General features: G+C 58.2%; 2 protein-coding genes across 2 annotated transcripts; one reads left to right on the top strand and one right to left on the bottom strand.

Moving 5' to 3' along the window:
- The first annotated feature begins 1,831 nt into the window (after window positions 1–1,831).
- Window positions 1,832–3,088, top strand: GUCA2A (guanylate cyclase activator 2A). The gene is made up of 3 exons (XM_021683769.1): window positions 1,832–1,934; window positions 2,434–2,629; window positions 3,024–3,088. The coding sequence occupies exons 1-3, from the start codon at window positions 1,860–1,862 to the stop codon at window positions 3,086–3,088; spliced, it is 336 nt and encodes a 111-aa protein (XP_021539444.1). The 5' UTR covers window positions 1,832–1,859.
- Window positions 3,089–6,772: 3,684 nt separating this feature from the next.
- On the bottom strand, window positions 6,773–8,847 carry GUCA2B (guanylate cyclase activator 2B). Its single transcript, XM_021684430.1, has 3 exons — window positions 8,764–8,847; window positions 7,511–7,697; window positions 6,773–6,834 (listed from the first exon to the last, which is right to left on the bottom strand). Exons 1-3 carry the CDS (start codon window positions 8,845–8,847, stop codon window positions 6,773–6,775), a joined length of 333 nt encoding a protein of 110 aa, XP_021540105.1.
- Window positions 8,848–10,359: the final 1,512 nt, after the last annotated feature.

Raw genomic sequence — 10,359 nt, 5'->3', positions numbered from 1 at the left:
GACACACACACACACGGGAGAGGGGAGGGAAGTCCAGTCCAGCTGGCCTGGGAGGGCAGGTAGGGCAAGTGTTTCCTGCCCCCCCACCTCCCCCACCCCCCGCCTTGGGCCAGACCCCTTTGTAGTTTCCTGCCTGTCAGGTTCTGCTCCTCCAGGCCCTTCTTCAATACTTACTCTCTCCATTCAGGAATTCCTGCCCCTGTAGCCTTCCTGAAAGCTGTCCTGGCTTCTGGCCTGGCTTAGTTGTAGATTAGAACAATGGAGCGCTGAGGGCTTTCCTTCTTCTGTGTCCTGGGGGCCTTGCTCACAAGAGAACACGAGGAACACCCACTGAGCCAGAGGGTCCGAGTCTAGAGGGACAGAAACACACACCCAAGTAATGCTACCCAACAAGACCCCCGGGGTGGGGGGGGAATGTATCTGGTTCTACGGGAACTTAGGTTATTTCGCTGGGGACGCAGTAGAGGTTATTTGGTCTGGGCCTTCAAGTTTGAGTAGGAGTTTACCTAGTGACAAGGATGGAAAAGCCTTCCAGGCAGATAAAACAGCATTTTCAAAGGCAGGGAAGCCTGTTCAGAAAGGGCGGGGGAGGTGAGCCTGGTGAGAAAGGTCAGGATGGGGATATTAGGCTGGTCTAGTTGGGGAAGAAGGGAAGCAGAAGGGGAGGGCACACATGGGGGGTGGTAGTTGGAAGGCAGAAACAGGACTGAGGAGGTTAGGGGAGCAGGGGCTAGGGTATCGGGAGGGAGAGGGGAGGAGTTCATTCTAGGACGATCTGACGCTGAAGGACAGGCAAGGTCAGCACAAGATGAGGACAGGCTGTGGCTCAGATGGGCAAGTGGTCACCAGAGGGGTCAACGGGGACCAGAAGCTGCTGCTGCTATTGATAAAAATAATAATAATGGGATGACTTTCACTGAGTGCCTTCTGTGTGCCAGGCACTGACTAAGCATCTTTACAACATCTCTAATCCTCAGAATAAGCCCACAAGGTAGGTGTTATTAGTAGTATTGATCCACAAGGGGTGCTGAGGCTCGGAGAGGAAAAACAATTTGCCCAAGTTCACACACATTAAAATCATGCAGTACAGGTAGCACTTGAACCCAGGCCCGTGGGACAGCAGAGCTGAGTCCTTCCTTAAAATCATAGTGGCCAAACCTAGTACCTACCTTGGTCTACAACTCATCTCTCAGCATTTGAAGCCCCCTTGTAACCCCCTCTTCCCCTAGGCTGAACTACTCACATTCCCTGAATATTCCAGGCCTGTTTACCTCCTGCTTGTTCCGCATGTAGCGTCCTTTGCAAGAAAGGGCCTCTCCCTGGCCCCTTTTCTAAGAAAATTCCACCCATTCTCCAGAACTCAGTGCTGACACAGCCTCCTTTGGGAAATCCTCCTGAACTCCCTGCCCCTGGGCTGGGTGGGATGGCTCCTCCATCCACGCCCCAACCCCCACTCCCCTAATCACCCTGCATTGCCCCAGTCTGGGCCTCCCTCCTTAAGGGCTGGGCTGGGTCTGCAGCCCCACCCCGGCTCAGGGCCTGGCCTAGAGTAGGCGTCAGTGAGCATGTGTGGTTGGTGAACGGACACAGGACCTAGCCTGGCTGGGGGTTAAACTGGGAGCCCAGGGAGGGGCAGGGGCTCTCCGCAAGGCTCCCGGGACTGATCTCTTATCTTCCAGGGCTGTCTCGAGCCTTATCTGATTAGGCCTGAGTTGACAGGCTAGCCCTGAGTTGACAGGCTAGCTGATGAGATGCTGATAGGGCTTCCTGGTTACTCAGTAACCCTGCCCTCGTTAAAAGTCCCACTGTTCCCTCTGGCATCCAGAACCAACCGTTCCTCCCTCTTGGGCACTGCTGCCATGAATACCTTCCTGCTCTCTGCACTGTGCCTCCTTGGGACCTGGGCTGTCCTGGCAGGGGGAGTCACCGTGCAGGTAAATCCTCTGTCCCTTCCTTGGCCCACCTCTCTGCCCCCAGTGCCCAGGGCCTGTCCCCGAAGAGAGCACGCCCTCCTTAGGGCTGGAGCAGGGCTGTGTCTCGGTGTGGCACTTTCTCAGCAACCCGTCCCTCAGCCCTGCCTCATACCCCTTCCCCTTCAAACTTGGAGGAGAGAAGAGAACCATTTGGGAAAGGGAGGTGATTAGCCAATTTACTGAGTGCTTGCCATGAGCCAGGCTCCTCAAATGAGGCCCCACGCTCACCCTGCGAAAATAAGATTATTAATCCCATTTTTCGGAGCTGGAAAACAGCCTCAGAGAAGTTCTGTAACTGGCCCTAGGCACGTGGCTGGGAAGTGAAGGAGCTAGATTCAATTCTAGACCTTACTCCTCAGTCCTGTCCTCAGCCAGAGCCCAGACCTGGGTCTTGGGAATCATGCGGACATCCTGGGGCAGGCTGCAGCCTGACCTCACACGCTGGACATGTCTCTCTCAGGATGGCAAGTTCTCTTTTCCCCTGGAGTCGGTGAAGAAGCTCAAGGACCTCCGGGAGCTCCAGGAGCCCAGCACCTGGAAGAGCAGGAAGAGTGGTGGGCCCGTGGTTCCCCAAGTCTGCAGCCACCTGAAGTTTCCGGAAGAACTCAAGCCTCTCTGCAAGGAGACCAATGCCCAGGAGATCCTCCATAGGCTGGGTGAGTAGCCTCCTCTCTGGAGGGTGGGGCCTGGGAACTCCCTGATTGGTGGCCCAGGAGGGGGAGGTGTGCTCTGATTGGTGGGTCTGCTGAACCTGCTGGAAGTAGTTCTAAGTTGTAATTGGCGAAGGTTACTTTTGAAAGATCCTCGCTCTGACCGATGACTGGTTGGTAGTTCTGCGCCGCGGGCCGTCTGGCCTTGCTATTGCTCCTTCTGGGTGGAATCCCCACTCTGACTGGCTGGCTTGAGCGGTACCTGTTGGGGGCGGAAAGACCAGCGGGTGGGAGGGGACAGGCCGGGTTTCTCCTGGGGCCTCAGTGGCAGACGTCCAAGCTCTGGTGCAAGGGAAGTGGGGGGCTCTGACTTTCCCGGCACCCCATCTCTCCTGCGCAGAGGCCATCGCCGAGGACCCGGGATCGTGCGAGATCTGTGCCTTCGCGGCCTGTGCCGGATGCTAGGACACAGGCCTCCTGGCCCTCCCCCGCGGGATGCTCAGCCGGGCCTCCAGGGGAGGAGTGAGGAGGGGGTGGCCTGGGGCGGCCTAGCCCCTGACCCATCCGAGTTGCCGGCGCTTCCCAAGATCCACTGCAGCCCTCAGCTAATAAACCAGTTGCCAGAGTCCTTCTGATGTCGCTTCCTTCCTGCCTTCCTTGGTCAGTGGACTGGTCAGCCAGCTTTATAAGGGTGCCTGCCCTGCCCCCGCAAGCTCGGAGTTTAGTGTGTGCCTCCCGCTATTAAGCTGCCACGCCCCTGGGGCTGCCACCCCACACAGGCACCCAAGGGACCTCAACCTCCAGACCGCCCGTGGGGGAGGAAAACCTCTGCTTTTTCTTCCCAGCTCCGCGGGAGGGGGAGAACCCCAGAGCCGCTACGCCATGAGTGAGCACAGGAGTCTGTGCTGGCTTGGTGTCCCCCACATAGCTGGGGCGGTGGACACATAGCTGGGGCATCCATGAGACTGGCCCAGGGCTCTGGAGCATTCAAGGTCCCTCAGGCCCTGCCCTTCCACCCCCACGGCAGTGTAGCCTCCTGCCCTCCCCGAGGGGACCACACCTCCAGCCCCAACCCTCACCACTTCCTCAGCTCCCCTCACCTGTGCTCTGCTCCTCTTCCCACACTCCTGGCCTGAGAAACTCCCACTGAGGCTCCAAGGCTGTGCTCCCATGGTCTCTCAGAAGCCTCTCCCTGGCAGGAGTCTTCGTGCTCCCACTCTGTCCCTGGTGCTCTGTGGGCACTTTGATCAGCCCCGCTGGGCTGTACTGGCTTCTGTGACCCCCGGAGCGGGTAAAACCCACCACACTGATGATGCCCGAGGATATGACCCAGAGCGGGGGAAAGCCAGAGCTACACAGGCTGGCCTCAGGTCTTGCACATACTTTGCCTCTCTGTGCCTCAGTGTCCTCCCCTGTAAAACTGGGACTGTGATAGTAACTGCCTCCCAGGCTGGGTGAAATAATGCTGCAAAGGTGTATGTCATGCACATCAAGTTCAGGCCGTGCGCAGGGAATCGATAAATGGTAAAAACAAACCAGAAGATGGGGAAAGAGGGCCAAGCCGAGACCGGTTCAGACAGGGGCAAGGAGTTGAGGCACGGAGGGCTGCTTGTTAGCAAAGTTAGAGGGAATGTGAAAAGAGGAGGTGACCAGGGCATTTCTTGGGGAGTTGGCTGGAGGGGAAGTGCCACAGGGTGATTCAGGCAGAATTCCTTGGGCTGCAGAATTCAGAGGGTGAGGCGTCTTTAGGGCCAGGTCAGAAGAGGCTTTGTGAAGGGGGAGGGGAGGCAGGCATTTGCATTAGTGCTTAGGATGTGCACTGGGGTGGATGGATAATCAAAACCAATCTGGAGGTAGGGAGGCAGAGGGCATTCCAGAAGGTGGAGTAGGTGCTGAATGGCGAAGGTCCGAGGCACTGGAAGGGTCCGGTCTGGACAGGGTGGGTCCTGGGAGGCACACAGGGCTGGGTTTGAACCTGCCCATGTTACTTACAAGTTGTGAACCCCTCTCTGAGACTTGGTTTCCTCATCCGAAAATGGGGATGCTAACAGACCCCACCGCCCAGGGTTGCAGGGGGATTTGATGAGATGCAGGGTAGGACAGGGTCATTCAGTGCTCCCACTCCGGACCTGGACTCTGGGGCTGGATCCTGGCTCTGCCTATTACCAGCTGTGTGACTGTGGCCAGCACTCAGCCTCTTCTCCCCTCAGGCTCGTTGTCTGTAAAACGGGGATGACGAGAATCCCTACTTCGTAGGGTTGAGCGAGGATTAAATGAGGTGACACAGGAAAAGCTCGTAGAGCCCTGCCGAGCCCATAGCAGGCCCTCTGCTGCTGCTGCTCTTACTATTTCTGTGTAGGTGGCTCAGCCTGAGCCTGGCACTCGTGCTCCGTCAGAGACAGTTCTCTTCCCTGCCTCATCCCCAGGCAGGTGGGGACCCAGCGTAGCTGAGGGGAGCAGTGGGAGCCGAGGCCAGCTGGTGCTGGGGCTCAGTTTAGACATGAGAGGGGGCACTGGGGATCCACAGAAGGCTAAGGGGCCCCGTTGGGGCCGTGCTGCCGTGTTCCTCTGGCATGCTGGCCCGAGAGACACAGGAGGACTACGAAGGCCCCAGCCAGCCTTGTCTGCGGGGCGAGGGAGAGGAAGGAACTAGAGCTCTGGGGTCTGTGGCCTATTGGAGTGGGAGGCTGCAGAGCTCATGAGCAGAACTGAGCAGCCGGGAGCAGCGGCTGGTCTGGGGAAGTTCGCCATGGCCTTGGCCCTGGGTGAGCAGAGTTCAGAGACCACGGCCCCTTGGTGTCTGGCACTCCTCTCTGGCTGCCCGGGACAGCGGCTGTGGAGGAACCCAGCCTGTGGAAAGGCCCAGGAGTTGGCCGCAGCTGTGAGAACGCAGGGGCCCCTCTGGTAGGCATCATCGGTGTGGCCCGAGCCACAGGGAGGCCGTAACATGGTGGTTCAGAGTGTGGGTTCTGGCCCAGCCTGCCTGGGAAGAAGCCCATTTTGCCACTTTGCTGAGGCTGTGATCCTGGACTAGCTCGTTCTCTCTCTGTACCTGGGTCTCTATATTTGTAAAGTGGAGTGGTTATTGAACAGTACCTGCTTCATTAGACCGTTTCGAGGACTCAGTGAGTTTAGAATAGGGCCTAGGGTACAGCAAATCCTCAATAGACTTTTAATTTTTAAAAAATTTTATTTATTTGTGAGAGGGAGAGATAGCGAGTGAGAGCACACAAGGAGGGGGAGTGGGATAAAGAGAAGCAGGCTCTCTGCTAAGAAGGGAGCACGACACAGGACTGGATCCCAGGACCCCGGGATAATGACCCGAGCCGAAGGTGGATGCTTAACCGACTGAGCCACCCAGGCGCCCTGACATTGATTATTATTATTATTATTCCTCAGGGCTGCCAGTACAGAGAGAGGGAAGAAAGGTCTGGAGCTGGCCTGATGGTCCTGGGGAGCCTGAGAAGGGAGGAGCTCAGGAAGGTGAGGGTGAAGGCCCAGGCCCATCTTCTCAGGAGCCCTGGGGCAGAGGCAGCCCAGACACCCAGCCTGGGAGGGGGCACCAAGTGGTTCTTCCCTGCGCGCACCCACCAGGGCAGCCCCACCTCCAGGGGAAGCATAGCAGCCCTGGCTCTGTCGCTGGGCCAGGCCTGGAGCTCGGCTTGCAGGGTCAGATGGGTCCGGTCACTCTGCAGCGTCTTAGCTCTGTGATTTGGGGGGACTCATTCCACGCCCCCCGTCAGCCTCCCTCCTCCTATGTGAAATAGGGCTTGCTGATCCACCTCCGCAGGTGCTGGAAACTGGGAAGCTCCTGACTGTATCCTGAGATCAGCCTTTCTCCTCAGGTACTCAGTTTCCCAAGCACCTCTGCCCGGGGCTCCCGGGGATGGACATAGGGTCTCCAGACTCTGGGTGTAGGTAGGTGGGGCATCTTTATTGGGCAGCAGGGCTACCTCAGGGACCAAACTCCCCTCCAACCATGTGTCCAACCACTTCGTGCCACGTCCAGCCACTCGGGCCTCCGGCCAGTGGTGCTGATGCGCTCAGGGGCCCCACTGGGGCTCGGACGGGGCAGTGGGGGGCTGGTGCGGGCTGGGAAGATAGCGGGCTTGGGGTGGTGTCTGGGTGGGCTCAGGGCAGCCAGTCCCCTCAGAGGCAGCCGGTGCAGGCGACATTCACGCACAGCTCGCAGTCGTCCTTAGCGATGCTCTCTGGGCAGGGGAGAAATCCGGTCAGCAGCTGACCGTGAGGCACTGGGGCGCTGGGGAGCTGCATCTCCAGGGGCTGGGGGGGTGGGGGAGGTCTAGCACCAGAATCTCTCTCACAGGTCAGGAGCCTGATGCTTCAGGAGCAGAGGGCAGCTCGGGGGCGAGTCCCAGGCCCCCCTGCCTCTCTGTGCCTGGGCCAGCCCCTTACACCCTGGGGGCCGGGGGTATTCCTGTTGGCTCTCTCGGGGGGACAGGGGGCCGGGCACTTCGAGGGTGCCACATTTGCTGGCCAGCTCTGCTTCCTCCCTCATGTTTCGGCTTAGATGTCACCTCCTCTGGGAACTCTTTCAGACCCCTTATGCCACCCCAGACATGAGCCATCTCTCCTCGGGCCCCTGTGCTTCCCCCATGCCCCCCGTATTACAGTCCTTGCTTATGGGGCCCTGGCCCAGGGCCCCCTTCCCTCCCATCTGTGAAGTCCGCTAGGACGATCAACGGTCCGGGGTGCCGGGGACCGAGGGGGGTCCTGGCATGCCTGACTTGCAGTGCCCAGACAGTGAAGGCCAGAGGCTAAGCTTCTTGACTCTCCCTGTCCCAGCCACTGGGTGCTTACTAGAAGGTACATGAAGTGGCAGAGCTGGGGGGTGGGGAGGAGAGCGAGCGAGGGGCAGGAACTCACTCAAGGCCTGGAAGACACTGGCAGCTTCCTTGGATGCGCAGACTGGCTGGAGGTCCGGCGGCAGGGCCGGGTGGTGACACATGGAGGGCACGAAGCTCTGGGTCTGGAGGCGGGGGTTGGGCTCCCACTGCCCCTCCAGGTCACTCAGCTTCTTTACTGATTCCAGCTGGACCTGGAAGCCTTGGTGCTAGGGGGCCGGAGGGGACAGGAGATGAGAGGGTATGAAAACCTGGGCCAGGACGCCAGAGCTCCTCAGGCTCCGCAGAGCCTTCCCTGTTCTCACGGAGGGTCCTGGGAGGGGGGACAGCCTGGGAGGGGAGAGCTGGTGCCACAGGCCCCCAGTAACTGTACATGAGGTTGCAGCGAGGCTGGGGAGCAAGTGATTCAAGGTATGAGCTTTGGAGACCGGTGAACCCCAGTTCAAATCCCAACTCTTTGCAATTGGCCGCCTGTATCTTCCGCACTCGGAGCCTCATCTGACGAATGAGCCTCCCTAGTGCCTGGCATCGGGGCCACACTCGGTAACTGGGTGATCACCCCTGAACTGGACATGGCAAAATGACCACCCCCAAGCTGGCTGGTTCCAAGGCCAGGGCTGCAGGGGGAAGCTGCCTCTCCTCCACCCCTGACAAGGAGGCCCCACCGAGAGTCAGAAATGTGACGGACACTCGGGGCCACAGACTTCCCCATCCTTGCTGGCCAGTGGCATCCTGCCACCCGCAGGCAGGCCCTGGAAGGAGCCCGGGCCCCCTGCTGTCTTCACTCTGAGCCTTTGTGTAGACTGTGCCCTCTGCCCGAGCTGTCCACATCCTCTGTGCCTGGCTGCCTCCTGCTCAGCCTGCAAGGTCAGCTCAGTTACCTGCCAGGGAAACTTTCTGGTGACTATCCCCCATCCACCCGTATGTGGGTGAATGTAGAGAGCTGGGGGAAGACCCCTCTCCTCCGGGGCTCCTTAAGGGCGGGGACCACGTCTTGTTCCAGCTTCTGACCTCTGACCAGGACCTGCCTTCTGAGAGGGCAGTGCTGACTAGCGGAGGTTTATTATTGCTATCATCACCATCGCCATTGCCATTGGCACTCTGGCTGCCCCCACCCACCAGCTGTCTTGGTCCCCGGGTTGTGATTAGGTGTTGGGGTGAGCCCTGGGCACTTGCTCCCCTGTATCCCATGAATTTCCTAGCGTTCCCTCCCCATCCCAGCCTCTCCCCTGCCGGGGACCTTCAGGCAAAGGGCTCGTGGCCGGAGGGACTCACCTGAATGTAGACTGAGTGTGTGTCCTGCAGCAGCAGGAGGAGGACCACCGAGGACAGGAGCCCTGACACCAGGCTGCCGTGCATCTTGCTCCGTCTGTATCCTACTGCTGCTGTCCACCGACTCGCATCCACTTCCCCCATGAGGAGCTCTTTATAGGCCAGGCTCCAGTGCCCTGATCACTCATTAACTGGCCAGCTGGGGTGGGGTTGACAGCCGGATGGCTCTTTAACAAGCCCCAAGCCCATTCCCAGGAAGGGGGCTGGGGTGATAAGGGCAGGGAGTCCCAGAGCCTCCTCTACATAGGAAGAGATACTGTGTGGCAGGCACCTGGGGGGAGGGAGGCTCTCTGGGAGGGCCGTGGACACACCACTCAACCTTAGCTCCAGAAGACACCTACTCAAGTGGAAGGATGGAGAGACCATTCTACAGACAGGGAAAATGAGTCTCAAGAGGTGAAGTAACTTGCCCTAGGTCACCAAGCTAGTCGATGGCAGAGTAGGGACTCGAGTGTCTTTGACTCAGGTCAGCCCATGGTCCTTTCTCCACAGCCTTGGAGACAGATGGACTTGGGCTCAAATCCTGGTCCTTCTGCCTCTGTGTGAGTTTGGACAAGTCACACCAACTCCGACTGATCCTGTTTTGCCCTTCCATCAAGTGGGCATAATGACAGAATCTGCCGTGGGAGGTTGCTGTGAGGATGACGGGGCCAGGCCCACTTGAGTTCCCCGGTAACTCGAGCTCCTTAATCTCCCTCTAGGCAATGCCTAACCTGCTACCCCAATGGCTGATCGTCGATTGGAGAGAAGAGGGCAAAGTCCCCAAGGGCATTATCACCACCGACACCCAGCAGCTGTAAACAGTGCTCCAGCCAGGGCTCACCTTTGCTGGACAGGGAGCCTGGCATGTGACGGTCACCCCACTCATGACATTAGATTGAGACCCAAATGGCCCAGCGAGGCTCACTCTCCAACCTGTAGCTAAAATTTGACATCATCACATGCCCTAATACCCTACTTGCCCACACTTTTGCTGATGCATTCCACCTGCCTGAAATGCCCATCACCCCCTTTTTCTTATCTTGGGTTGGATGGGAAAGGGCTTGGGCGAGCCCTGGCATTTCCTATGTCTTGCTTTGAATCCAGACTTCAGCCTTTACTCTAGAGTGTGAAGGAATTAATGGACTCTTCCATGCTTTTTCACCTGTAAACTGAAAATAATCATCGGTAACAATAGCTTTCATTTCTTGAACATGCACCGTAAGCGAGCTAAGCGCAGTGCTCATGCACGTGAGCGTGATTCCATCTAATCCCCTAGGAGAGGTGTAATGGCGGTCTCCATTTTCCAGACGAGTAACCCAAGGCCCAACCAGGTCAAGCACTATGTAAGAGGGGGCAGCAGGCTTTGTCTCTGGAATTCTTGCATCTGTTCAGCTGACTGAAAAAGGAACCTGGGCCTTGGAGGCACGAAGATCTCAGCGCTTCTCAACCGTGTGACTTTGGGTACCTTACGTAGCTTCTCTGAGCCTCTGTTTCTTCATCAGGAAGTGGAGGAAATCATGGACAGTTTCGTAGTGGTTGTTGTGAGGAAACACTAAC

Source organism: Neomonachus schauinslandi, chromosome 4 (genome assembly GCF_002201575.2).
Source record: "Neomonachus schauinslandi chromosome 4, ASM220157v2, whole genome shotgun sequence".
NCBI lineage: Eukaryota > Metazoa > Chordata > Mammalia > Carnivora > Phocidae > Neomonachus > Neomonachus schauinslandi.
This window is presented reverse-complemented; position numbering and strand designations above follow the sequence as displayed.

Excerpts from the sequence above, each read along its gene's own strand:
- GUCA2B (XM_021684430.1), bottom strand. The coding sequence starts at position 8,847 with ATGCACGGCAGCCTGGTGTCAGGGCTCCTGTCCTCGGTGGTCCTCCTC. Across the intron at positions 7,698-8,763 it reads CACACTCAGTCTACATTCAG|CACCAAGGCTTCCAGGTCCA; the intron begins GTGAGTCCCTCC and ends CCGGCCCCCTAG. Across the intron at positions 6,835-7,510 it reads CAGTGTCTTCCAGGCCTTGA|AGAGCATCGCTAAGGACGAC; the intron begins GTGAGTTCCTGC and ends TCCCCTGCCCAG.
- GUCA2A (XM_021683769.1), top strand. The coding sequence starts at position 1,860 with ATGAATACCTTCCTGCTCTCTGCACTGTGCCTCCTTGGGACCTGGGCT. Across the intron at positions 1,935-2,433 it reads CAGGGGGAGTCACCGTGCAG|GATGGCAAGTTCTCTTTTCC; the intron begins GTAAATCCTCTG and ends TGTCTCTCTCAG. Across the intron at positions 2,630-3,023 it reads GGAGATCCTCCATAGGCTGG|AGGCCATCGCCGAGGACCCG; the intron begins GTGAGTAGCCTC and ends TCTCCTGCGCAG.